The sequence below is a fragment of the Nuphar pumila genome, chromosome 1 (assembly GCF_984573655.1).
Source record: "Nuphar pumila chromosome 1, dmNupPumi1.hap1.1, whole genome shotgun sequence".
NCBI lineage: Eukaryota > Viridiplantae > Streptophyta > Magnoliopsida > Nymphaeales > Nymphaeaceae > Nuphar > Nuphar pumila.
The window spans coordinates 170,316,763-170,343,616 of record NC_143249.1 but is presented as its reverse complement, the minus strand read 5'-3'; the positions used below and the strand labels follow the sequence as shown (position 1 = coordinate 170,343,616).

General features: G+C 37.9%; 1 protein-coding gene across 1 annotated transcript in view; it reads right to left on the bottom strand.

Moving 5' to 3' along the window:
• The window catches only part of LOC149851254 (ATP-dependent Clp protease proteolytic subunit-related protein 2, chloroplastic-like), a 31,635-nt gene extending 12,338 nt beyond the window's left edge, over window positions 1-19,297 (bottom strand). Inside the window, exons 1-3 of the mRNA XM_089999515.1 lie at window positions 19,108-19,297; window positions 18,948-18,991; window positions 18,294-18,351 (exon numbers count right to left, since the gene is read on the bottom strand). Coding sequence (XP_089855641.1) covers window positions 18,294-18,351; window positions 18,948-18,991; window positions 19,108-19,181 — 176 coding nt within the window. The 5' untranslated portion in view covers window positions 19,182-19,297. The remainder of the gene's footprint in view (window positions 1-18,293; window positions 18,352-18,947; window positions 18,992-19,107) is intronic.
• Window positions 19,298-26,854: the final 7,557 nt, after the last annotated feature.

Genomic DNA, 26,854 nt, shown 5'->3' with positions numbered 1-26,854 from the left:
GCACACACATGTTAAGATTAATTTATCCTTTTATATATATACATATAAACGCATATATGTATATTGTTAATTGTATATATATATATATTGTAATATGTTTATTATATAAAGATATATATAATATATATTATTGGGACCAAGTCAAACAAGTTGACTTGCTCCCAACGGCTAGAATTCTAGCCATTGGGAGGTCCCTCCCTCTTACTTGAGAGGACTCTTTCTCTCCTCTCTTTCTCTATTCTTCCTCTCTTTCTTCTCTATAAATAGGGGTGGGTGTGTCTTGTAAGGTGAGAGTGATGGGTACTTTTAGGTTTTTTGTGTATGTTTTAGTGTATTATAGTGAGACCCTTATGTATTTATTTCTTTTATGTATTTTATTATTCATTATGAATGAAATCACTTATTCATACTTGTATCAAGTTTTTATATTGTTAGTATTCAAATACATTTTGATTGGCATTTGGACTATAATTTGGAATGTCTTGGGTTTCGTGTTATTTCGTTACATGGTATCAGAGCAAGGCATCTTGGTCTTGGCATCTTGTTTGTGTTTGTGCTTCAAAAGAAATATTTGAATTGATGTTCGGTTTGGACTCAAGATTCTCGTATTCCGATATGTTTCTTTGGATTATCTACTTTAAATTTTTATGGTATATATTTAAAAAATGTATTTAAAATATTGTGGCTATTTATTAAAAATGAATATGTTTTCAAATTAATTAAAATAAAAATTTGTGAAAATTATTGTCTTTTGACATATGTTTTTGCATAAGAATGTTTACTTGCAATATATATATTTCAATTATATATATATATATATATTTGAAAAATATCGTAATGATCATTGGTGACTTTATGCACATGTCAAAGCATGTTCTTTAAATTTTATGTGGTGCTTTCATTGAGATGTGCTACTTAAGAATTTTTTTTGTATGCATTCATTAGTCATGACATGGATGGTTTGTAAGATCTCATGAGATTGCTCTATCGGCATATCTACATATTCGTGTGTCGTACACATAAACCTATGCATGTTTTTTATGTGCCATTAATGATTATGTGCCATTTCAAATTTGTTGTTTGGTATTTTAGACGTGTTATCAAATTAATTGAAATTAGTATTCTCTTAAAATGAGTTATTGTTTTATTGGTTCTTACATAAGCATGATAATTTAAAAATATTTTTTTTGAGTATGTTAGTATCTTTATGATTATTTGTGTATTTTCCTATGCATATCTTATGTGATCCTTTAAAAGCTTTTATATAGGATACGTGGCTTTAAAGTTATTAGATTATTGTATAGACATGAATTTTTTAGCTCATTGTGAGTATTCATGATTAGTTGTGTTTATGTATGCTCTTGGTTTTCTCTATGGTTCTTTGAAAAATCTCTATATAGCTTGCTTATATTGGCTATGCTAATTCTTCATTGTTATTTATGTAATCTTGTTTTGTGAAAAAATATCAATTGACATCTTGGCATCAATTGACATCTTGTTGTGCACATTATTGTACTATATTCATTCTAAGTTTTTTTTAATTTGATTTGAAACTTTGTCTTTTAAAATTGGTTCTTTTATATGAACTCACTTATTTAGAAATTGATTTCCGTGAGTATTTATTGTCTTCTCATAGCATTAGTTTTTTTCATCATATAATTTTATATGATGCATCATTTCTTTTAGCATTCTTGTTGTTGGGATAAAGTTAGCAGTTGAGGTAAGTTATGTGTGCACCTCAAATCATCCTGTCAATTTGAAATTATCAAAGTTTATGAATATTGTATTGACACATGTCTTAGATCTAATTGATAGTTGGTTGGCCTTTGGATCCATATTGGCTTTGTTTAAACCAGAGATGTTTGTTGGGGTAATTTGTGTGCACCTTGTTTTTTTGTCAGTTTAGATTGTCGGTTTATAGTTCTGCTTTAATTGACGATTGTTTGATTTCTGGTTTTATGATTGTTATATCACTCATTTGTTTATTTGGCCATTATTATTATGTTGGATGCTCATAATTATGTTTATCTGTGATGGCTATCTATTTTTTAAACCATGGTGTTTCAAAAGATTGTTAAAATTGATATCTTTATTCTTTTTTATGATATTAGTTTGTTTTCATTACAAGCTCTCTAAACTCGTGTGTTGTCTCCTATTACGCCTCATATTTAAGTGTTGTTTTATATAGACAATAGATGTTTTTCAATTGTGATGAGTTATGTGCACCCATTGGTTATGCTCTTGTTTTAGTCACCAATACACTTGTTTTAAGTGTCACTTTATAAGATGTTGATTAGTTATTCACACTTTTTTTTGTGTTTTTAGCCCATTAGTGACATTGTGATTATGTTCTTGTTTTAATCGTTGATACACTTTTTTTAAGTGTCATTTTATGTAGACAAGAGATGTTGGTTATTCACATTTTGTGTGTGTGTTTTTTGTCATTAGTGGCATTGTGATTATGCTCTTGTTCTAGTCATTGATACTTGCTTTAAGTGTCATTTTATGTAGGCAAGAGATGTTGGTTATTCACACTTTTTTTATGTTCTTGTTGCCCATTAGTGACATTTTTGAGGTTTGGATATCTAGTGAGGTGATTGCTTGTGGTGGTCGAACTATTGTTGAGATTTGCAAATATCATTCATTGTGTTATGTGGGATTTTTAAATATCTCCATAAAATTTCTAAAGTTTTACTACTCATTTGCCCTTGTATGGGAAATGGTTATTGAAATATTTTCATTGAATATGCTTTAATTGCATTTGTTTCATGATTGGTTGTGTTACGTGATTTACATCATGATATGCCTTAGTTGCATAGGATGCTATATTTTGAGTGTATTTCTATTGTTGAGATTTAAATTGTTATGATCGGTTTGAGACAATACTTGTCATTATTACAAAATATCTCTTGTTAAGTTTTGTACGTGAGATTTTCGAAGTTCCCTATTATTTCCGTTGTGCATTTAACATGGCTACTTGTTTTGAAAAACCCTTCTTTATGAATACTTTTTGTGTGGGTCAAACTCCTTTGAGTTATTTATTCATGATATTGTTGTTTGAAAATCCATATTCCATGCCTTTTATGCATTAATGTGTTTTTCATGATAGATGTGTGTATTAACTTTGAATAATGCATGTTTTCATGAATGTTATGAGTTTATCTTTGAGATATTTTATGCATGCATCTCTGCTTTTGATAATATGCAATTATGTTCTCTTATAAATTAAGAAATATAATTTCTGAAAATTTTATATTGAGGTGAGACTCAATGAATATTGTGTTTGAAAATTTAATGACTTTTTCAGAATTGATGTCGAAAATTTTACTTTCTATTATAAGATTTTTTGAAAAAAAAATAATTTTCTTATTAAATATATATTGTATTTTTGATGTGCTTGGTCATCCTCTCTCCATAATATATATATATAGCTAATTTTGAAATCTTATTTTGGTTTATGATATATATATGTGTATAGTTGGAATGCTTCGTTAGCTCTATTTACAGGTTCTCAAGTAGCGATAATATTGAAAATTCTAAAGATCCTTTGTATAATGGAGCATATGATTGAAGATAAAGAAGCACACTTTAACGAAGCAATGAATGGAAGCACCCGATGAAGTCAAATGACAAACTTTTATGTCATGGGTTCTTTCTTTGTATTTGCAAACTTTTATCGTGAGATACTGTAAGTTTGAGTGGGAGTGTTAAGATTAATGTGTCCTTTATATATATATACCAGAGTTACCTGAAGCTTCTTAGATAAGTGAAAAGCCCGCTTCTCGGAAACTCGCTTTCGAAACTTGATGGGAATCTCGATTCTGCCACGCTTCTCTTATGCTTTTCACATGCTTCATTTATTCTTCTTATATGTTCTCTCACTCTACTTTTCATGTTTTTTATGCGTTTCTTCTCACGCTTCTCACTCACTTCTATGTGTTTTCTCTAAATTGGCAGCCTAATTTTCAGACTTTATTAAAAATTTAATTTACACTAAAAAATCATGAAATTTAAGAATAATCACTTTTATTTTAGTTTTTATTTGCATTCTATTTTTATTCCCATTAAATTCTTATATTATTTTTTTTATTTCTCGCTTCCCACTTCCTATACATTTTAAAATGCATCGCTTCTTGCTTTCCTGCTTCCACTTCCTAGTATGGCAACCTTGGTATATATGTATATATATATATATATATATATATTATTGGGACCAAGTCAAACTAGTTGGACTTGTTCCTACCGGCTAGAATTCTAGCCATTGGGAGGTCCCTCCCTCTCACCTGAGAGGACTCTTTCTCTCCTCTCTTTCTCTATAAATAGCAGTGAATGTGGACCTTGTAAGGTGAGGAAGTGATGGGTAGATTTAGGTTTTTTTTGTGTTTTTAGTGTATTGTAGTGAGGCCCTTATGTATTTATTTTTTTTATGTATTTATTATTCATTACTAATGAAATCATTTATTCATACAACTTGTATCAAGTTTTTATAATTGTTAGTATTCATATACATTTTGATTGACATTTAGACTATAATTTGGAATGTCTTGGGTTCTGTGCTATTTTGTTACAACACACACATACAATGGCTATGATGCGCACAACCATCAAATAGTATATATAAGAGCATCATATTACAAGTTTTCAGCTACCTTTAAACATATGATAGTCTTTGGATAATAACCTAATTAACTTAATGGATAGAGAGAAGTTTATATTCCTTTAACTTCAACATTCACCAGAGGCTAATGTTCTTAACTTTGTAATCATATATATGGAAAGGAGAACTTTAAAAAACAAATAACGCACACATTTTTTATGCTTATGGTAGAAGATGACTATTGCCTCGAGTGCACGACCGTGGCACGTGTGTGCCATGGCACAACCATGCTCTCTTTTTCGCTTGTGTAAGCCCTATACAACCTTACTTAAGGACTTGAATGGCTCACACGAGCCATGATGGCCTTGTAAATAGCTTAGGGGAGACGTGGTGTCAAGAGCTTCGTGCCAACGAGTGCCCATGTTGCCTCCTCATGGCTAGGGGGGACCTCTTGGAATTTTTATGGTTCTCCAAGTGTTTTTGGAGTTCCTACTATCCTTGGAGAGTCGACACCCATAACATCTTTAAAGGAAGACTCGTTGGTAGGTAGAGCTCCCCTCGAAAGCCCATTCTTCCAAGACCGTCCCACCTCAAATAGACCCACAGTGAGTCTATCGTGCCGCCTCATGTGCCACGCCTGTAAGTGCCGCTTGGCCAACTTATGAATAAAAGTTGCATTTCTTAAACATTGTGCCTTCACCCCTTTGGTTGCTTGTTTGGTGCCTTGCTGCATCATCTTGTTTGCTTGCTAGTTTGCCTACAGGTTGCACGTGTTTATTGGTGATTGCCTCCTACACCACTTGCCTCTGTGGCTTCGTGTGTGGCCGTCCCTCCCAGGGTTGTTGCTTGCCCATGAGTCTTTAGCCTCGTTGGGCCTCCCAAGTGTTGTGAGCATTGATTGGGCATCCGCTCCCATGCAGTAGCCTTAAAGAGTTGCCTCCCACACGTCGCTTCCGCTCATCAGTGTTGTCTCCTGACGCACCGCCTTGCGTTACTCTGAGTCACGTCCACGTGCCGCTTCCGCTCCACAGGCTTGCCTAGTCTGCATCCTAGACGCCGCAAGGTTCTTAGCAAAAAGATTGTGACAACTGGTACCAGAGCCATCGTCTGTTGCTACCATGTCCTCAGACGAAGACTTCATCCCTGCCAGGTAAAGCAAGAAGAGAGCATCCTCTAGTTTCTCGAGAGTGACTCAAAGCTCCCAGCTCCCTCCGATACCTCCTACGACTAGTCCCTCGAATCTCTCTGTCGAGTTCACGACAAAGGCCTCGCTCGAAGGTCGCTTGATTCGGGTAGAAATGGTCATTGCTCGAATTGATGGTACTCTGAACGTGGTTGGAAGAACCATTGCTAACAATGGGGAACAACATCAAATCTTAGAACATGATGTACAACCCAACCTTGATGCGTTCAAGGAGGTGCAAGCTAGGGTGACTGAACTTGTGCCTATCCGTGACTAAGGGAATTGCTCTCCCTACTCACTGTTCGAGAACAACTGAGCGATCTCATGCCGTTGCTTGAAGAAGTGCCCCAACTATAGGAACGTGTCACCGAGTTGGAAGAGAAGAACATCCAACTTTCTACTACCACAAGTGCCTTTGAACGCCTCTTGCAATATGGCCTTGCCCAAGGTGGAGTTACTGTCCATCAGGAAGGTCACCAAAGAAAGCTCCCCGACCCTTAAAAGTATACCGGTGCTCGGAATGTGAAAGAGTTAGAGAGCTTCCTTCAGAAAGTGGAACGTTGCATGAAAGTGGCTCAAATCCGAAATAAGGAAGTTAAGATTGACACTGTTGTGTCGTTCTTCTCAGGTGACGGCACTCTCTAGTGGCACCGACGCAACGAAGACATCGACCGTGGGCTAATCGAAATTGACACTTAGGAAGACTTCAAAGCAGAGCTAAGAAGTCACTTCTTGCCCACCAATGCAAAGTTCGAGTCACGTGCCAAGTTGATGGCCCTTCGACACACTGGCCCGTTCACGACTATGTTAAGGCTTTCACTAGCCTTATGCTGGACATCGCTGATATGCCAGAAAAAGATCGATTGTTCCATTTCATACATGGCTTGCAGCCATGGGCGAAACAAGAGATCCAGAGGCAACACCCGCAGAATGTGGCATACGCCGTCACTACCGCAGAGCAGCTTATTGACTACCACAAGAATGAACGTCAGAATGATAATCATGGTAAGTCAAATGCACCCCGCTATCAGAATAATGACAAACGTTCCCACGAGCATAAAAAGGGAGACGGAGTGAGGCATGAGGGACCTAAACGGGACGCTAAGCAGGAGTCCTACTGCCCTCCTCATAAGTGTGATGATGGTCATCACTCTAAGGGCAAGTCCAATCACTTAGGACGTCCACAACGACCCAATTCTCCTTGCCTTATGTGCAGTGCTATGCATTGGATAGTTGAGTGCCCTAAGCGCTTGGATCGTCGAGCCAACGTCAATGCAGCACAGATCGAAGGAGATCATGAAGAACTGGAGATGGGGGCCTTCAGATGCTTAATGCACTTCGAGGAGCTGTGTCGCCTCCTCAACCTCCTGTCAGTAAGGAATTAATGTACTTTGATGTGTACATCAATGGCAAAACCACCAGGGCGATGGACACTAGCACTACTCACAACTTTGTTTCCCCTAACGAAACTATCTGGCTCGGCCTTAAGGCCGAAAGAAAGGAAAGTTGCATGAAAGCGGTGAACTCAGAGGCTAAGCCCATCCTTGGTCAGGCAAAGGATGTAGCTATTCAGATTGGCACATGGAAAGGCTTCACCAACTTCTCGGTGACGCCCCTTGATGACTTTAGAGCCATCATCGAGATGGAGTTCCTACATGCCCACAAGGTTGTTCTCATGTCGCACTTGAACGCAGTAAGCATAATGGTTGAGTCGTCCCCATGCATGGTCTCGACTTACTCCTCAAGCAGTGGCAAGATGCCTATGGTGTCAGCTCTATAGTTGAAGAAAGACCTCAAGAAGGGGGATGAGACCTTCTTAGTGGCCATTAAGGAAGAAGACTCGCCTGTGCTAGAGGCAGACATCCCTCCAGAATTGGTGCCCATCTTGAAGCAATTTGGCGATGTCATGCCCGACGAACTTCCAAAGTATCTACCTCTCGATCGCGAGATCGACCACCAAATTCAGTTGGTTCCATGCTCTAAGCCTCCTGCTGCGGTACCCTACCGCATGACTCCTCCAGAACTCAAGGAGTTGCGTTGTTTGTCAGATGAGATGCTCGAAGCCAGCATCATCCACCCCTCCAAAGCTCTTTTTGGCGCTCTCGTGCTCTTTCAACTTAAGCACGATGAATCAAAATGGCTACGTGTAGACTATCGGGCACTAAATAAGATTACTGTAAAGAACAAGTATCTGTTGTCCCTCATCACAAACTTGTTTGACCAGCTGGGAAGTGCCTGTGTATTCTCGAAGCTTGACCTTCGGCCCAGGTACTGGCATGTCCGCATTGTTGAATGTGATGAGCCAAAGACGACTTGCGTGACTCGGTATGGTGCTTATGAATTTCTAGTGATTCTTTTTTGCTTAACTAACGCACCAACCACATTCTCAACATTGATGAACAAGCTTTTCTATCCATACTTGGATAAGTTTGTAGTCGTTTACCTTGACGACATAGTCATCTACAGAAACAGTCAAGAAAACAATGTTGAACATCTGCGCCTTGTCTTCCAGCTTTTATGGGATAATGACTTGTACGTGAAAAAAGAGAAGTGCCTATTTGGCAAAGAAGAGATTAAGTTCTTGGGGCATTTTGTTAGCAAGGGTCAATTATGCATGGACCCTCGAAAGGTACGAGGCATCCAGGATTGGGAACCTCCTGCCAAGATTCATGACCTGCGATCTTTCTTTGGCTTAGCCAACTACTATCGACGCTTTATCTCGGGGAACTCGCTAGTTTCTGCACCACTCACCGACCTTACCAAAAAGGATCGAAGTATGTCTGGACAACAGAATGCCAGACCGCCTTTGACAAGCTCAAGGCGATTGTCACAAGCGAGCCAGTTTTGCAGTTGTCAGACCACTCCAAACCATTTGAGGTACGCACTGACGCCTCAGACTTCACCATTGGGGGTGTTCTTATGCAGGAAGGTCACCCCATTGCCTTCGAGAGTAGGAAGCTAAATGACACGGAGCGGCGCTATTCCATACATGAACGTGAAATGACGACCATAGTCCATTGCCTCAGGATATGGTGTCACTACCGACTGCGATCTCCTTTCGTGGTACACTGACAATGTGGCCACAAGCTATTTCCAGACTCAAAAGAAGTTGAGTCCCAAACAGGCGCGATGGCACGAGTTCTTTGCCGAATTCGACATGACGCTACTCTACAAGTGAGGGAGTACCAATCATATCGTTGATGCACTAAGCAAGAGGGCCAAGCTGGCGGCCCTGAGTGAAGGAGAGCCCTCTCATGTTCAGCTAACCAACGGCCTCCTTGATCGAATTCATGAAGGAATGCACTACGACCCCATGGTTCCTCAACTGCGGGACTTGATTAAGGCAGATAAGACAACAAAGTATACCTTTGAAGATGGCTTGATATTGATGAAGGGGTGAATCTTCGTCCCCAATTGGAACTCGCTGCGGAAGATGCTCATCAAAGAGTGTCATGATACCAAGTGGGCTCGACACAATGGCCAACATCGCACTCTTGCCCTCATCAAAATGGCTTACTATTGACCCCACATGCGCAACGATGTTAAGGAATATGTGAGGACTTGCGTCATCTGTCAGCAGAACAAGTCTAGCAATCAGAAACCTAGGGGTCTTCTTCAGCCTTTGTTGATCCCCAACCGTCCGTGACAGAGTATCTCCATGGACTTCATCTTAGCGCTTCTAATCGTTGACGGATTTGGTTCTATCTTCGTAGTGGTGGACAGGTTCTCAAAATATGCTAGCTTCACCCCTGCTCCGCCTACATACACTGCAGACCACATTGCTCAGCTCTTTGTTAAGAATGTGATCAAATATTGGGGCCTACCAGAGGATATAGTCAGTGATCGTGATCTTCGCTTCACTGGCAGGTTCTAGACTGAGGTGTTTAAGCTCTTGGGGTCGGAACTTCATTTCTTTATTGCCCTTCATCCGTAGACGGACGGGCAGACTGATAGGATGAACGCGTTGCTCGAAGACTATCTAAGGCACTTTGTGAGTGTCAATCAGAGACTGGGTGAAACTGCTAGATGTTGCCCAATTCAGTTTCAACTTGCAGAAAAGTGAATCTACATGCCACAACCCCTTTGAACTCGCTACAGGCCAGCAGCCCCTGACACCTCACACTATAGTTGTCCGCTATTCAAGCAAGACCCTCCTTGCCCATCAGTTTGTTTGTGACTTGCAGGAAAGAACAAAACTTGTGAAGGAATTCCTGCAGAAGGCAACTGCGCGCATGAAGAAGTGGGCGGATCCTAAACGTCGACCTCTGGATTTCGACATTGGTGACCAAGTGATGGTCAAGTTCAACATGCAAAGGATCCGTGCCTTTTGAAATCTCCACAAGGGCCTTGTCCGGAACTACGAAGGTCTGTTCACTATTTCGAACAAGGTTGGCAACCTTGCTTACAGAGTGGAACTACCCACACACTTTCAACTGCATCTGGTCTTTCATGTCAGTCAACTCAAGCCCTATCACCCTGATGGTGAAGACCCCAATAGAGGCCAGCCAACGCGTCCTCCGGCACCACTCTGGATCACTGACAATCGGGAAGTTGACTACATTCTCAACCATCGCAAGAACTCACGCGGTGGCTACAAAGAATTTCTTGTCAAGTGGAAGGACCTTCCCGAAGCTGAAGCAACATGGGAGGACACCAGGAAGCTCTCCCAATTTCAAGAAAAGATCGAAGAGTCTCTTGGTCGGCAGTGGTAGTCGTCGAGGACAACGATGTTTTCGGCGAGAGAGAATGTCAAGCCCCCCGTGCACGTGCGTGCCATGGCACAACCATGCACTTTTTTTCGCTTGTGTAAACTTTGTACAGACTTACCTAAAACCCTGCTTATACGGGTCATGATGGCCTTGTAAATAGCTTAGGGGAGACGTGGTGCCAAAAGCTTTGTGCCAACGAGTGCCCATGTTGCCTCCCCATGGTTAGGGGGAACCTCTTGGAATTTTTATGGTTCCCCAAGTGTTTTTGGAGTTCCTCCTATCCTTGGAGAGTCGGCACCCATAACATCTTTAGAGGGGGACTCGTTGGTAGGTAGAGCTACCCTCGAAAGCCCATTCTTCCAAGACCATCCCACCTCACATTGCCCCACAGTGACTCTATTGTGCCGCCTCATGTGCCACGCCTGTAAGTGCCGCTTGACCAACTTATGAATAAAAGTTGCATTTCTTAAACATTGTGCCTTCGCTCCTTTGGTTGCTTGTTTGGTGCCTTGCTGCACCATCTTGTTTGCTTGCTTGTTTGCCTACAGGTTGCACGTGTTTATTGGTGATTGCCTCCCACACAGCTTGCCTTTGTGGCTTCGTGTGTGGCCGTCCCTCTCAAGGTTGTTGCCCATGAGTCTCTAGTCTTGTTGGGCCTCCCAAGTGTTGTGAGCACTGATTCGGCATCTGCTCCCATGCGGTAGCCTTAAAGAGTTGCCTCCCACACGTCGCTTCCGCTCATCGGTGTCGTCTCCTGACGCACCACCTTGTGTTGCTCTAAGTCACGTCCGCATGCCACTTCCGCTCCACAGGCTTGCCTAGTCCGCATCCTAGGCACCACACGGTTCTTAGCAAAAAGACTGTGACACTAAGTCACACGGACTCGGCTATAAGGTCGACGCACCCGTGTCGACACGCCCCGACACGGGTGCGGCTTCGGACACGGGGCGGACACAGTCAACTAAGTGTTGGACTCGGTCAACGCATCGGGGCTGAGTCTGCCAACATTTTGGACTCGGTCATCTTTGACTGAGTCTATTTTTGTCCATTTTTAAGGGCAAAAAAATGTATAAAAACTAAAAAAATTGATCTTTATATATATATATATATATATATATATATCTGTGTCCCCTTGTCTAAAATTTTTGAAATTGCTCTGCACCCGTACCCGCACCCATGTGACATAGCCGTGACACTATGCATGCAGTGGCAGAACAAAGCATCAATTCAAGTTGGATCCTTTTGGGTCTAAATTAGGATGCTGCAACCTATTAGTACCTCTAATGTTTCTAAATTTAACTTCACAGAAATAAGTAAAGATAGTTCATGTAAACTTGATTTGACATCTTTGAAGAGTATGGATAGATCTTGGGCTATGTCACATAGGTATGCATGCAAGTACAGGTTAATGCATGGGTACAAAGGGTATAACATGAAAACTATATATACATACACATATATATATACATGAAAAAAATGCAAAATCTCTAGATACAAAATTATTGAAAGTCTAAAACACATTAAGGGTATATAGTTAACTAACAATTAATGGTTTAACAAATATAGTTAATAGTAGATACTTTAGACATCAAGCATAAGCTACATAATATTGGGTCATAAGATAGATAAAATGACCGAGTTAAGTTCAAAACCTAAGTGACCCGTAGCCAGGAGTGCCTAGTATCAGTGTGGGTACAACTCTGCTACAAGGGCTTGGTAGAAATGCAAGTGTTACATAGATCTTGGGTGTGAATATAGTTAGGTTTAACTGCATGACCATAAAAACACCAACTTATAGTGACTATAGTGGAATTATGATAATACCCTCAAACTAAAAAAATATTTGTCAAATTTTGTCTTTTTGGGATAATCCAAGGAACCCCGACCCAACTATTACCGACTGTATGCTAGCTATGTCACAGGGACTCGGCCAACTAGGTGCCGCACCCGCATCGACGTGACACGACGTGGGTGCGGCACTCAGTGCGGTCAACGCACCCAAGGTCATTTATGTCCAATTTTTGGACTTTATATATATATATATATATATATATATATATATATATATATATATATATATATATATATATATATATATATATATAATTTTTTATATTTTTGCCGCACCCCCGCACCAGCACCCACACCCATGTGACAGTACACTAGCTAGCCTCTGACTGGTAAAACCCTTGAGGTCCCCCTTGTCCACCGGAGAGTACACCCAGCTTCAACCTTGAGGCAAGGGACGCCACCAAGGGTTTCAAACTTCTGACATCCCATCAACTTGGTGACATTCACAAGTTACCCCTTCCAGTCATCTTTTTAACATTAAAGTTTCTCAAATTTCAAAGAAGTGCCTAGTGATAACACATCAACCCACACTCTTGCACCTTATTTTCTATTTTTTCATATCGATATTGTTCTTTTTAGTTATAACAAATCTTATACTCGCTTTCATTTTGCATCCTTCCAGTTCCAAAAGGGTTTATACAAAAATATCATAAATAAGTTTTCAAATAAGTTCATATATAAGAACCAATTTGAAAAAACAAAGTTTTCAATCAAATCCAATAAAGGTAGATGAAAACTGTAAAATGAGTATAGTGCAATTAATATCACAAGATATCAAATGATGCAATCATATGCTTTGCATGGCCAATATAAGCAAGTCTATTATGAGACAACAATAGCATATAACATTAAAGTTGGCCAAAAACATATAGAGAGATTTTTAAAGAATCATATGAAAAACCAAGAGTATACACAAGTACAACTAATCATGGATACTCACAAAGAGATTAAAATTCATGTATATACAATAATCTAATAACTTTAAAGCCACAAAAAATTATGAAGGAACACATAAGATATGCATATGAACACCATGATTTCACATAAGATACATACCAAACATATATTTTGAATTATCATGCTTACGCAAGAGCCAATAAAACAATAGCTCACTTAAAAAAGAGATTTCTAAGATAAAACTCTAATTTCAATTTAATTTGAAAGCATAAAAAAATGCCCAAAATGTCTAATTTTTCAACCCAAAATACCAAAAACAATTTTGAAATGACACAATCATTAATGGCACATAAAACATGCATAGACATATGTCCACAACACATAAATATGAAGATGATATGCCAATAGAGCAATCTCATGAGAGCATACAAAACATTCATGGCATGACTAATGAACTTAAAATCATGATGACTCCAGATATAAAACATACAAGAATTTAAAAATTCTTAATGAGCACATCTCAGTGAATGCGACAAATAGAATTCAAAAAACATGTTTTGACACGTACATAAATTCACCAATAATCATAATGGTGTCCAAGAAACCCAAAATAATATATATATATGAGATTATAAATTATATATTTTTTGTATAAAAAATAATAATAACATGAAGAACTTACCATAAGGAGCTTAAGAATAGACTAGTTATAGGTTAATGTCAAAAGAAACAAACACAAGAGCCATTAAAATAATATTTCATTAAAAGACATTTCACAAAGCCCTAATTCTAATTGATTCAAAAAACACATTTTACATACTCAAGAAATAACCATAATATTTTAAACAAATTTTGAAAAGAAAAAAACAGAAATATATATTATAAATCATTTTTTTAATTAAATAAGAAATACATACCAAAATATGAGAACCTTGAGTCCAAGCCATATATATCAATCCAAAATTTTCTTTCGAAGCATGAACTCAAACAAGAAACCAAGATCAATAATCTTTTGCTCTGATACCATGTCACGAAATGGGCGAAAAAACAAAAACAAAAACCACAAAGGGCTTATGATAACACAAACACAACGTGCACATGCACAAGTTCACCATGGGATAATACAAGGTGCCAACATAAGCAATACAAACAGCCACTAAGGGCAATACCATGCATTAAAGCACAAAAGCAAGAATAAAATAAATAACATTTTATTCATAATATACTCACAAAGTGAGTTAGAATGTTTTAGAAGAGCATTAGAGAACAAGATAGGGGTTCACCCTTATTCATACACAAGAGGTAGTCTCAAATAGAGTTGTTGGACTGTTCCAACAATTATAAATAAATAGTTGTTGGACAGTTCCAACAGCTCTATTGACTAGTCAACTCTATGTTCACTAGTCCAAAAAGAACCCAACATCTCTATTTGGTCTTTGACCAAATAGTCCCTATAAAAACAGAAAATGACAAAAAGAACAAAATAAAGTAAAAGAACTAAAGTACCCCTAATGGGCACAACCTAATTACAATGATGTAAAATGATAAAAATACCCCTGGAGGGTATTACCTATTACATTATTATAAATAAAATATATATACATATATAATATGAAACAAATATATATATATGTATATACACACACACATGTACAACTTAACAACCACGGCCCAACTAATTGGCCGCTCCACCTGAATCAAAGATGTAAACTTGGTCCTTGTCAAACACCTTGTCCACATAGTCCACCATTATTGTCGAGAAGTCTCACTTGATGGGCCCTAAGCTCTTAAGCCGTTGGACTTCGAATACCACATGAACTTCAAAGATGGGAAGCTGATATAAATCAGTTATAAGGATCGCTCCTTGGAGCTTCACGATCACATTCGGGTAGACCTCAACACCTTTGTGTTTTGCCCCATCATCGACCATAGGATCAAAATATGGATGGTCTTTGTAATGAACCCCAGTAACATTTTCCTGAACAAAATTATGGGTTATCCCCATATCATTAAGCACGTCTACCTCATGGCTTTTCACCTCGCCATGGATCTGCACCAAATTAGGTGCTAACACGCTCGTGAGAGCGTGATAGGGGAGGTCATGAGGTTGTTCCACCTCGGTGTCTTCAACACTAGTCGGTTCATCCCGATTCCTGGACATGTGGACCGGTGGGTTGGTTTGGCATCTGTAGGGATAGCTCCTTTTGTTGTGTACATTTGCTCCCAAGACCTCAATTCGGAGGTCCTCCCTTAAGCCTCCTAGATAAGGCCGCAATTGGGTCTCCCGATCGACATGGAGTAATATGCACAAGTTCGCAAACTTTGTGTGGTAATCGTCCAAGCCACCCTCTTGCGTGAGAATCAACTTCATATGGTGATTAAACCACATGGTGGACCCGAACCATGATGTCAGACATAAACACTTTCCAAGAGGGTTTGCCATGTATGATGGTTAACCATTAGTACCATTGTAGAGTGCCCTCATCCAAGTGGGCGGTCTGCTTCATCCACACGAGCATCATAGGGCATGGCATGGCATGGCAAGCAAAAAAGTGTGTGCATTTGTACAGCCACTCCTGCACATTTTCCTGAAAAAATTAAGGATTCTCGAATTGCACCATCCTATCATGATGAAGCATATAATATCCCCTCCGCAATAGTGGTTGAGTTGTATCAAGGGAAACCATAGTTGTACTTAGACAATCAAGGGTCTTGGAAATTTTCGGTGTGCGGCTACTCCCCTCAAGAACTCAACAACCCTTGGATCAGTGTCGATCAATGGTCAATTGGTGAGGTTTAAGTTGGGTTCGATGGTCCACCAATGAAAACAAGACAGACTAGCGTAGGTTTAGTTGACCATAGGCCAGAAAAACCATGTTGAGTGGAAAAATTATATCTCAAGATACAAACCATAAAAATGTTCGAAAGTTGGTCAATATTTGTCCAACAGATATATGAGCTCACCCACCAAATTTCAGGCTGAAACTCCCAAGGGTTGGGTCTCGGTGAATTTTTGAAGTTAGAGGTTGCTGTCAGGACTGGGTCCATGTGCTAGATCGGACTAGGTCCTGGTATTAGAATTTTGCAGAGCAAACCAGGGCAAATATGGGCAAGATTTTTTTAAAGCAAGTTCTCAACACGTGAGGGAGATAGAAACTTATTTTTTAGGGATTTTTTTATGCAAACTCACCCGACCACAATTTTTGGAAGTTGAGCAGGCGTCTAATCTTGAACTGAAATCCATTCTCCCGCTAGAAATCTGGTTCTGACTTGGGAGGGGCCTACCAAGGTCAATAGGACTCTGATTTGAGTAAAATCATATTCTAAATCGATGCTCAAGGTGTGTAGAATCTATACCAAAAATCTCAGAGCAAATAAACTCCTCTTCAGGTCACACCAACCATACCACATTGAGGTGTCTAGAGCACTCAACTGAGACAGGGTACGTCGGCTATGGATCCGCTCTTAGATGGCTGGATCTCGCTTTTCGTGCCTAAATCTGGGTCTCAAATGTTACGATACTAATTGAAATCCTCCAGGCTTTGCTCTGATACCATTTCTTATGACCCGAATTTTAGGCACATAGTTTTGTTTTTTTCTAGATCAATATGAGTTCCTACAACTCAACAATGTATGGCAAGGATATAGGCTACTCCAAAGAGATGAAATACCATTAGGGAGGTCTGAGAGACACCGAAGATAGAGGCGGATCAATAAAACCACGACTGATGGCACACATAACATGTGTTCCTACGGTGCGGTATCATTTTGTTCTTAGAGTCAAGGCTCGTGAAGGGCTTGGGCCCTTGGAGAGAGACAATCAGGCCTCTATGGAGGAGTAGGTCACGTCCAAAAGAGAGCGAAGAGAGAAAATGTGAGAGTGAGAGAGTGAGAGAGAGCAGAGAGAGAAGTTAGAGAGGGAGAGCAGAGAACAAACAAGGGCGTCCAGAGAGAGAGAGAGAGGGAAAGAGGGTGGGACATCCCCCTTTATTTCCTTCCTTACTTTTCTTTCTCCTCCACAATGTAGCCCCCACTTGTTGACTTTATGACTCCTCTAATTTAGCCACTTTCCTTTATTTTTCTCCTTCTCTCTTCATGTGCCAAGTGTCCTCACAAGTTATGAAAGCTTTTTCCTTTATAAAAAGCTCTCCTTGTGTGTCATGTGTCCTCCTTGTGGGATCCATATCCTTCTCCCTTATTTGAATAGGAAGAAGTCATGTGTTATTTGACTTTTTGCACTACATTCAGCCACAAAAGCTTTAACATCAACACAATGGACCCCACACAAGTTGGAATTTCCCCCCGAAGTGGCATCTTAAATTTGGAGCACAAATCCTAGGGCGTCTTTCACAATATGGGCTATATAACAAGTGTTGAGAATGAGTCTTAGATCTTGACCAGTATAGACCTGACTCACTACTCTATAAATAAATTGACTACAAAATAATACCAAAACTTGATGTCAAGCTACATCCTCTCCATTGGAGCCAAAAATCGAAACATCAAATCCTACCGAGATCAAAAGAACATCAAAACAAATTGGGGCCAAATTAGGACTGTAACAGTATGTATAGACATGTATAGTGCAACATAATATTGACTACAAAATCAGATTCTTCTCCATATTATCATTTCCTTAAGAAGAACAGCAAATGAAAGAAAGAAATATTTAGTACCGGAGCAATAAAAAATATAAAATTAAAGAGACCACACAACCACTTCACAGTGCTAAGGCAAAATAACAGCAACAATAACATGCCAGAAAAAACATACAAAAGGGGAAAAAATCATCCAAGCTAAAAACTCGAGCCTATTAAGGGAAAGATATATGCAGTGAAACTTAGATTTCACCCGATCAATAATTACTTTAGGAATATGAGTTGTCATTTTCTGACTTCAGATACAGTACATAAGATTCTCAGAAAGTGTTCTTTTCTCTCCTCATCAAGTAGAAGGTGAAAACCATAAAATAAGCTAACAAAACTTGCTTCTGGAAGATCCACAAATTTAGAAACCAAAGAAGTTTAGAATGTGAAAATTAAATTGTTCAAGGTACCTTGATTTGAGACTTTGTTGCACCTTATCATGAAATTCAACAGTCAAATTAGGTTTTCCTGAAACAAAATCACGAGCACAATTCAGAAACTAGCATTTCTACCTGCCATCAACAAGTTTGATTTAAACTATATGCACATTGACATTTTAGATGAAAAATACAACAATTGGTGGAGAACACCGCAAACTAGAACTTCTAAAGACCCAAGTTCTTTGCAGTTCTCTGCCAAAGCAAAACACATCATTTTGCTTCTTATCGTCTCAAAAATAAACCAGATTGCGTGAAAGGTTCTAAATAAGAATAGCTGAAGCTAAGGACAGCAGCATACATATATGAAGCACAATGTCATGGACTTTGACTTTGTCGAGTGCTACTAAGTTTGAGCACGCTATGGGGGATTGTGTATGTGTATACTAAGATTAAAGGCTCCCAATTATTAGGAATCACTTTACAAGAAAACCTAACAACCCAAAAGAAATCTACTGCCAAATATATGCACTGATGGCAAAAACAAGTTTCCGAAAGCCATTTATTCAAACAAGACTCTAATTGCAGCGGAGCAACCACTGCCACTAATACTGAACCAAAAACCAGAGAAGATGAAGCTAAAGCAAAAATGAAGAGGGAAGATACGCGAGAACAGTGTTTGTGTACCAGTCGAATGGGGCCTCAATCCAACGAAGACCTTGGTCATGCAACTGCGAGAAGAAGAATCATGTCATTTCATTCGTTCCTCCGCTCGTAGCGGTTGATCTTTCTTTCACCGCAACACGAATCGAAGAGAAAGAGGAACCTAAAAAGAGCAAAGACTGACCTGACAGAAAGATGGGAATCGCCAGCCGGGGAGTAGAGACAGGACGGACCCATCGAGTGAACGGAAACCGCCATCCCCGCAAGAACAAGAAACTCAGAGAGAGAGAGAGAGAAGGGCCTTGGGTTCCCGCGGCGAAACCAAAAGCTAAGCCAAGATCCTCACCCTTTCTGCATTTGCGACTGCTGCTGCCTTATCTCCGTTTGGGCTTTTGATAAAAAAAAAAAGTTGGGGATTAAAGAGGATGGCAGATTCCGTCATAAGCCTTATCACCATCCATCGGTAATAAGGCATCAACACTGCCCATTACAGTGATCGGTGGGTCCACTGTAAACAGCGTTTGATAACGACAGCATTTCCGGCCCACTGGCCGCTGCAATGGGTGAGCAAAGACACCTCCAGTCAAAATTATCGTTAGCCAAGTGCAACCCACTGGGGCGTTGACCCGGACATAGGGTCGTCAGAATCAGAAACCCCCAGGGGGTGTCATGTCTGAATTGCTCATTACAATTTACAAATACACGAACAAGGAGAGGAGTCATGAATAGGTGATTGATGAACGTGCTTGATCAGCCCTTTTTCATTTTATTTTAAATTATGACAGGATGTGATCTATGTACTTGATTAATTACAACGCATGGCTGGGTTTTTATAAGGTTGGAAAAATCAATTGTCCAAAATCTTTATAAATTTTTGAGATTCAGGTGTGGATTCTTAGTAAATGGACCATGCCCAACACATTTATAGAGCCGAAATTGCACAAAAAACACCCAAAAAGCCAAAAACCCCACAAAACACGATCATCAAGACTACTCGAACAAGTTCCCTTACTGGTGTACAAACCTTGTCTGTTTCGGGTTCTCCAAACACATGAACTAAGATGCCCCTTGTCGGACTGGATCGTCCTGCAAGTTTCACAATCTACCACACCAAGGAACATCGGTTACAACTTACAACCTCAAATTCTGGGGCTAAAGTTTGTCCAATGTGAACATGACCCTGTTTTGATTAAATAATGATAAAAGGTCGAAGCTGAATATATACTCTCCAATGGGCATAGAGAAACCTAAAAGTTTTACAAACCGGCGCCAATGTGCAGTGAAAGAATTTTCTTTCCCCTGCCATTGCAGACGCCAAAAAGTTCTTCTCCCATGAAAGCACCCTCTTAATGAGCTTCTATGTCATGCTTTGTGTCATACCAACTTTGATATTCGACACTTTGTTTTATGTTCCTCAAAAGAGCGGGGGGAAAAACGCTTCGTTTTATGTTATCCTCTCACTGAGGCCATCATATCTTGTTTTAACATGGTGTCAAGCTCGGACTAGATTTATTTTCCAACATATATCCTTCTCCGGAATTTCTGGGCGAGGGAAAATCTCGGTAGATTTTAGAAAAAATAGTTTTTCTCGAAAAAACTCTGTAAATTTGAAAAAAATGTAAAAAAAAAAAAATATTTTATATTTCTAAACACTAAAAATTATTTAACAAGAGGAATCAAGTTGCTCTCAATATTAAAAATTTGACATGATGTATCTAATCTCCATCAGAGTATTTATAACTGTAATAATGCCCTTTTGAAGCAACTATTTGTAAATTTGGCACAATCTTTTGGGGTTTTATAATCAATTATAGAAATTTTTTAGTTCATGGTGTTTTTGTCTTTCCACATGCAGACTTCAGATTCCTCAAAAATAATTATGCATTTTGATAATCCTCAAATTCATTAAACTCAAACAAAACCAAAGTCAGAATAATAGCACCACAGAAAAAAATAGAACATGAAAATGAGAAGGGCCACCGTCCGGTGACCCCTTACTCCTTTTTCTTAAAAACAGGACATGAAAAAGAGATTGGAATCAAAATGTATTTGGAAACCCCATTCCTCCTGACTACTGACTTTCCCTCCCAAATCAAGTCTAGATCCCTGAGATCAGACTCAGAGAGAGAGAGAGAGGAACTTCAAGGGTGCGATTTGCAGAGGGACCAGGCAACGCTCAGGCCATGGAGATTTGCAGAAGGGCCTGACGATAAAGGTTGCAGAGGATGAGGAGCATGCCCTACCCGTTTGACAGCTTGCATTTGAGGTTAATTTGTTTTGAGCTTTTGCATAAGTAGGAAATAAATGTAAATCCGCTACATCCAACTACATTTGGGTTTAAAGGTTTATGAATAAACCCATATCGACCGTGCGTGGAGAGTAGTAATAACTCCATGCCTATTAAATGACCTCGCGCAAAAATAAAGGACCTTGAAACATGAGTTTCTTTCAATGAAAAAATGTGTGTTTAATTGTGGTCTTTTATCGTGATTTATTAAAAGGAAAATGATTACGTGTTTCTAGATATGCCTCATAATTTTTTAATTTTGCCTCATGTCCAAATTGGCAAATGCCTGACTTTTTTAGAACCTTTTTTATTTTTTACTTTTGCATGAGATGATTTCATGGATCTCACAAAATTTGCGAACCTCATGTAACTTGAAATTTAAGTACCCTTATAAATATTGCACTAAGTTTGCATATATATATATATATATATATATATATATATATATATATATATATACACACACGTGTGTGTGTGTGACATTTGCGAGCTACCATGTAAATCTTCTTTAAGTAACTAATTGTCAAAGAGGTTTGCAAAATTGTGACGACATTCGCATATTAATGCTTGTGAATGCCTTCGACATTCGCGCTCTAGTCGATCTTAGCAAATAAGGTACTACATTCGCATATATAGTGCAATATTCGCGAACTACCATATGAATCTCCTTTAAGTAAATTACGGCATTCGCGAGCTACCATGTGAATCTCTTTTAAGTAAATTATCCTCAATGAGGCCCACAAATGTACGATGACATTTATATCTATTTTTTATGAATTTCCTTGACCTTCACATTTTGTCATTACGAATTTGCTCTGTATATGCAAAAGTTATGAGTCATTTGCTAAATTTTTTAGCATTCCCAAATTTGAGGAATGACTTGCCAGCAAATTTTCTTAGTTTTTGTGAATATTTGTATGAGAATTAAATGCGGCGATCGTCAATATAAAAGTGATAGTTTGCATTCCATGAATATTTTTTAATAAACTAGTGTTTTTTTGTGGTCCCAAACATTTTTCTCATGGCAAAATTCTCTGGCAACTATTTTCAACGATTCATCAGTGGTGACACTTCCTAGATGACTTTTATGGAATCATCAATGATGAGTTTTTTTGATAAATGCATCTTTAATAGTTGAATCATTTATTTTTTGAAACAATGACATAAATCAATAAATAACTAAAACATTAGCATGAGTCAGTTATTTTGTGTAAGAATTACGTGGTTTTCAAGTTATTATTTTTTGAACGATTGATATGTCTCTATCATCGAATTTAGTTGTTTATTTGTTGTGTATCTTTTATTATAAACATAAATGAAAACACTTGCATTATTTTTTACTTTTTTTCATTTTCAACAGCTTATCCTATTTGTTTTTTTTAATGTTTTTCAATAGCCAATTTCATGTATTTGTTGCCCGCCTGCTTACCTTTATTCATTGCACGAGAATCTATTGAACGAGAACCTATTCAACTACGTCTCATTAGTGTAAAAACATAAAACAGTTTTACTGCCTAACAAATGCTCATATAGCTTATACAACTAACCAAGTGTTTGGCTTCTCAATTACCATTTGTGCATCATTTTTCTTTGTTAATATTTGTCCAATATCATCGGTGTCTTGATTCGACTCAACCAACATAGTATAGTCATCATAATCAATGTCATATGATTGTCCATTGTCAACGTGATCGTTGGTACCAAGAAATAAATGTTCGATTGCACAAACTAAATCAAAATTTGTTATCAACATTCTTGCATTTTCAACTTTCAAGATTAATCATAAAAATAACACATCCATTATCATACCTATGTTTCAAACATACATTACAAAGTCTAACAACTTATACCTAGTTATGCCATTTGCCCTCGAAGGTCGCATGTCATTCAAATTATTGTGATGAAGATCAATAGCACTGGTTTACCACATTGTTCCATATTCTCTACAGTGATACTCTGATCATGCACATCAATTGTTTGTGAAGTTCTTCATTGCATGCATGCCAAACATTTATATCCATAATTGGTTCAGGCAATTGCATGCCCGTTGTGTGTCTGAGTTCAATGTTTAGGACATTAATATTGCCAACTGTTTTAGACAGTTAAATGTTTGCCAAAAGATTGAGCTGAATAGATGGTGACAAAGATATATGCACATCCTCTGCAGGATTTTCATTATTTCATCCATCAACAACTTCATGTACATCAATTCTAATTTCTAATTGTTTCTTGTTTAACTTTGCGAGCAACTAAGTAAATGTTGTCACGACAATGAAGTCGTACATGATACTTCAAGTATAAGGTTTTGATGATGAACAAGTGAATCAACTGCATTTCAGCTAAGGCAATGAGAAATATGACAATCATTGAAGAATTCGATGAAGAATCTTTAAAGACTAGTGTGCAATTGTTAAATTCATTAAAAGTCTTAGATTCTTGTAAGAGCCTTACTTAGAGTGCATATTTCAGTTGCATTTCACCTAAAAAGTCTTTAGAAAAACTTTTCTAAAAGAACCCTCCATGAAAATCTTTTTAAAAAACTCTTTATTTATTTTTTCGTGTTTATTAGTCGACCAATAGACTCACCAGTCGACTAATCCTTTTGCGCCAAATTTTCTAAACAAAATGTCATTTTTGTCAAATTAGTCAACCGAAGGTTTTATCAGTCGACCGGACAAAATGTCTGTTTTCTGGAAATTTAGCAGCAATCGACTAATGATTTTATCAGTCGACCGGACAGAACATGTATTTTCAGAAAAATTTATTAGCAGTCGACTGAAAGGTTTTTCAGTCTACTGATGATATTATCAGTCGACTAATTTTTTCTCTAGTCGACTAAGTTTCAAAAGTTCAGATTTTCAAACGTCTTGATAAATACATTAGTCGACCGACGATAACTGTCAGTCTACTAATAACTAATTATCAGTCGACTAACTATTGTTTCAGTCGACTAATTTTGTCATTTTTCCTGAAACTTTTAAAAGACGTGTCTTTTCATTTTTCAAACATTTTGATCATTCAAAATGGACTGTTTTGACACCCTTTCATACCCTCAACGTATGAAATCTTTCAACTATAAATATGAGTGCATTCTACATTCAAAATCAATCAATTTGAATCAAATTATATTGAATTACTCTTTGCTTTTCACTCATATTCATTTTCTCACTCACTTGATATTTTTCACTTCAGTTTTTCACTCAAATTCCTTTGAGAGATAGTGAATTCGTGAGTTGAGTATTTCAACAACCTCAAAAGCCAATTGCATCTCATTTGCATTCATAAGAAGGGCTCATAGGTTGTTTTGTAAGTTGTTACTTTTTTCAATTTTCTGTAAAAGGAAAGGACTCTTTGGTTTAAATGAGTTGTTTGCTTTCAGTAGGTGTGTTACTGAAAGTGGGACCGGATTTGGTCTGTATGATCTTGTAGTTATACAAGGTTGATAGTGAAAATCTCAAGCAGGTTTGCTTGGGGACTGGATGTAGGTCGGGAAAGACCGAACCAGGATAAATTATTGTGTTCTTTGTGTGATTGCTTTGTGAATTTCAAAATCCGTCAAAATTCTGCAGACAATATTTAAAAGCACTATTCACCCCCTCTAGTGCTCGTTGCCTCGATCCTACTGCACTTTCATTTGGTATCAGAGCAGGTTTGCTATTATTTTGATTTGACCATCATCTAGCATGGCAACAACATCATCTCAGCACAAAGAAGGATGCTCCTCTGTTCGTCCTCCTCTCTTCAATGAAACAAACTATGGATACTGGAAAGTGTGAATGACAATATTCTTACAATCTATGGATCTCGAAATTTGAAGAGTTGTTTCAGAAAAGTACCAAATGCCATCAACTGATTTCAATCAATGGACCGATGAAGAAAAGAAGATTGTTTCACTTAATGCCAAGGCTATGAATGCATTGTATTATGTTGTTGACAAGGTAAAGTTCAATCGCATCTCTCAATGCTCTACAACAAATGAAATTTGGCATACTCTTCTTGTGACTTACGAAGGTACGTCAAAGGTAAAAGAATCTAAAATTGCTTCTTTAGTTCATAAATTTGAATTGTTTAAAATGAAGCAAAATGAATCTATATCGGACATGGTAACAAGAATGACCGATATCACTAACACTCTGAAATCCCTTGGAAAAAAATATTCACAAGTGGATTTAGTCAGAAAAATTCTAAGGTGTTTAACTCCTAAATGGGAGAAAAAAACCACTGATATTGAGGAAGCAAATGATTTAAATACTCTCACTCTTGAAGATTTGGTTGGTAACTTAATGGCATATGAAGTCCAACTTCAAGACAGACAAGAAGAAGAACCCAAGAAGAAATCTCTTGCTTTTAAGGCTGCTTCTGATTCTGAAAATTCAGAAGAAGATGAAGATAAAGATATTGCCCTCATCACAAGGCAATTCAAAAGTTTCATAAAAAAGGAAAGATTTCAAAGAAAGGTAAAGAAAGTGGATTCTTCCAATCCTAATGAAGTCAAATGCTTTAATTGCAAAAAAGGCAGGACACATCAAGAAAGTTTGTCATCTTCTCAAAATCAAGCTCAAGGACCAATTCAAGAAGAAAAGGGCATTTCAAGCATGTTGGGATGATAGTGACTCATCTTCTGATAAAGAATCAAATGAAGAAGTAGCCAACATGTGCTTTGTAGCTTAAGAAGACTCGGTAAGTCAGTTTGAGTATGATGATTTATTAGAAGCATTTAATGATTTATATGCTAAATTTAAGAGTCTTAGTTCTAAAAACAAAGAGTTAAAAACTGAAAATTCAACTCTTGACTCTCAAAACAAAGTGTTACTTCAGGAGATAGAAGATCTCAAGAAGGAAAACTCTTGTCAAGCATTTGAGATAAAAGAAATTGGAATTAGAATCAATCTCTTACAAAAAGAAATAACGAGTCTAAAAGAAAAATCAAATGATCTTCTTTCTATAGTGACCAAATTCACAAATGGTCAAGAGAATCTAGAAAGACTTCTTGGTTCTCAAAGATGCTCGATTAATAAAACTGGATTGGGATATAGCTTCTTTGATACTCAAAATAGACCAAACTATGTGGTAAATAATCAAAGACAATATTCTCAACCTTTTGTTCAAAGAACTAAAATTTCTAGTTATAATAGAAATGCATCTAATCATGGAACTTATAATGCTTATAAGCCTAGACATGATTACTCTAGAAATGCTAAATCTTTTTATAGAAAGAATATTTATTATCAAAAGAAACCAAAATCCAAATGGATATGGGTTCCTAAGACTAACTCTCATGGACCAGAGAATAGAAATGGGTCAAATGCTTTGTCTTCTAATTTTGTTGTAGGTATACAAAATAAGGAGCAAATGGATATTGGACAGCGGTTGTTCCAAACATATGACTAGAAGGCTGGAGTTATTTTTCACCCTCCAAAGTAAGGATGGAGGAACCGTCACCTTTGGTGACAATAACAAGGGAAAAGTAATTGGTATTGGTAACATTGGCAATCCAAAATTTTCCTTGATAGAAAATATTCTTTTAGTAGATGGTTTAATGCATAATTTATTATCCATTAGTCAATTATGTGATAAAGGTTTTCTTGTTTCTTTTGAACATGATTTATGCTTAATTTCTGATTTTTAATCTAAAAAGATCATT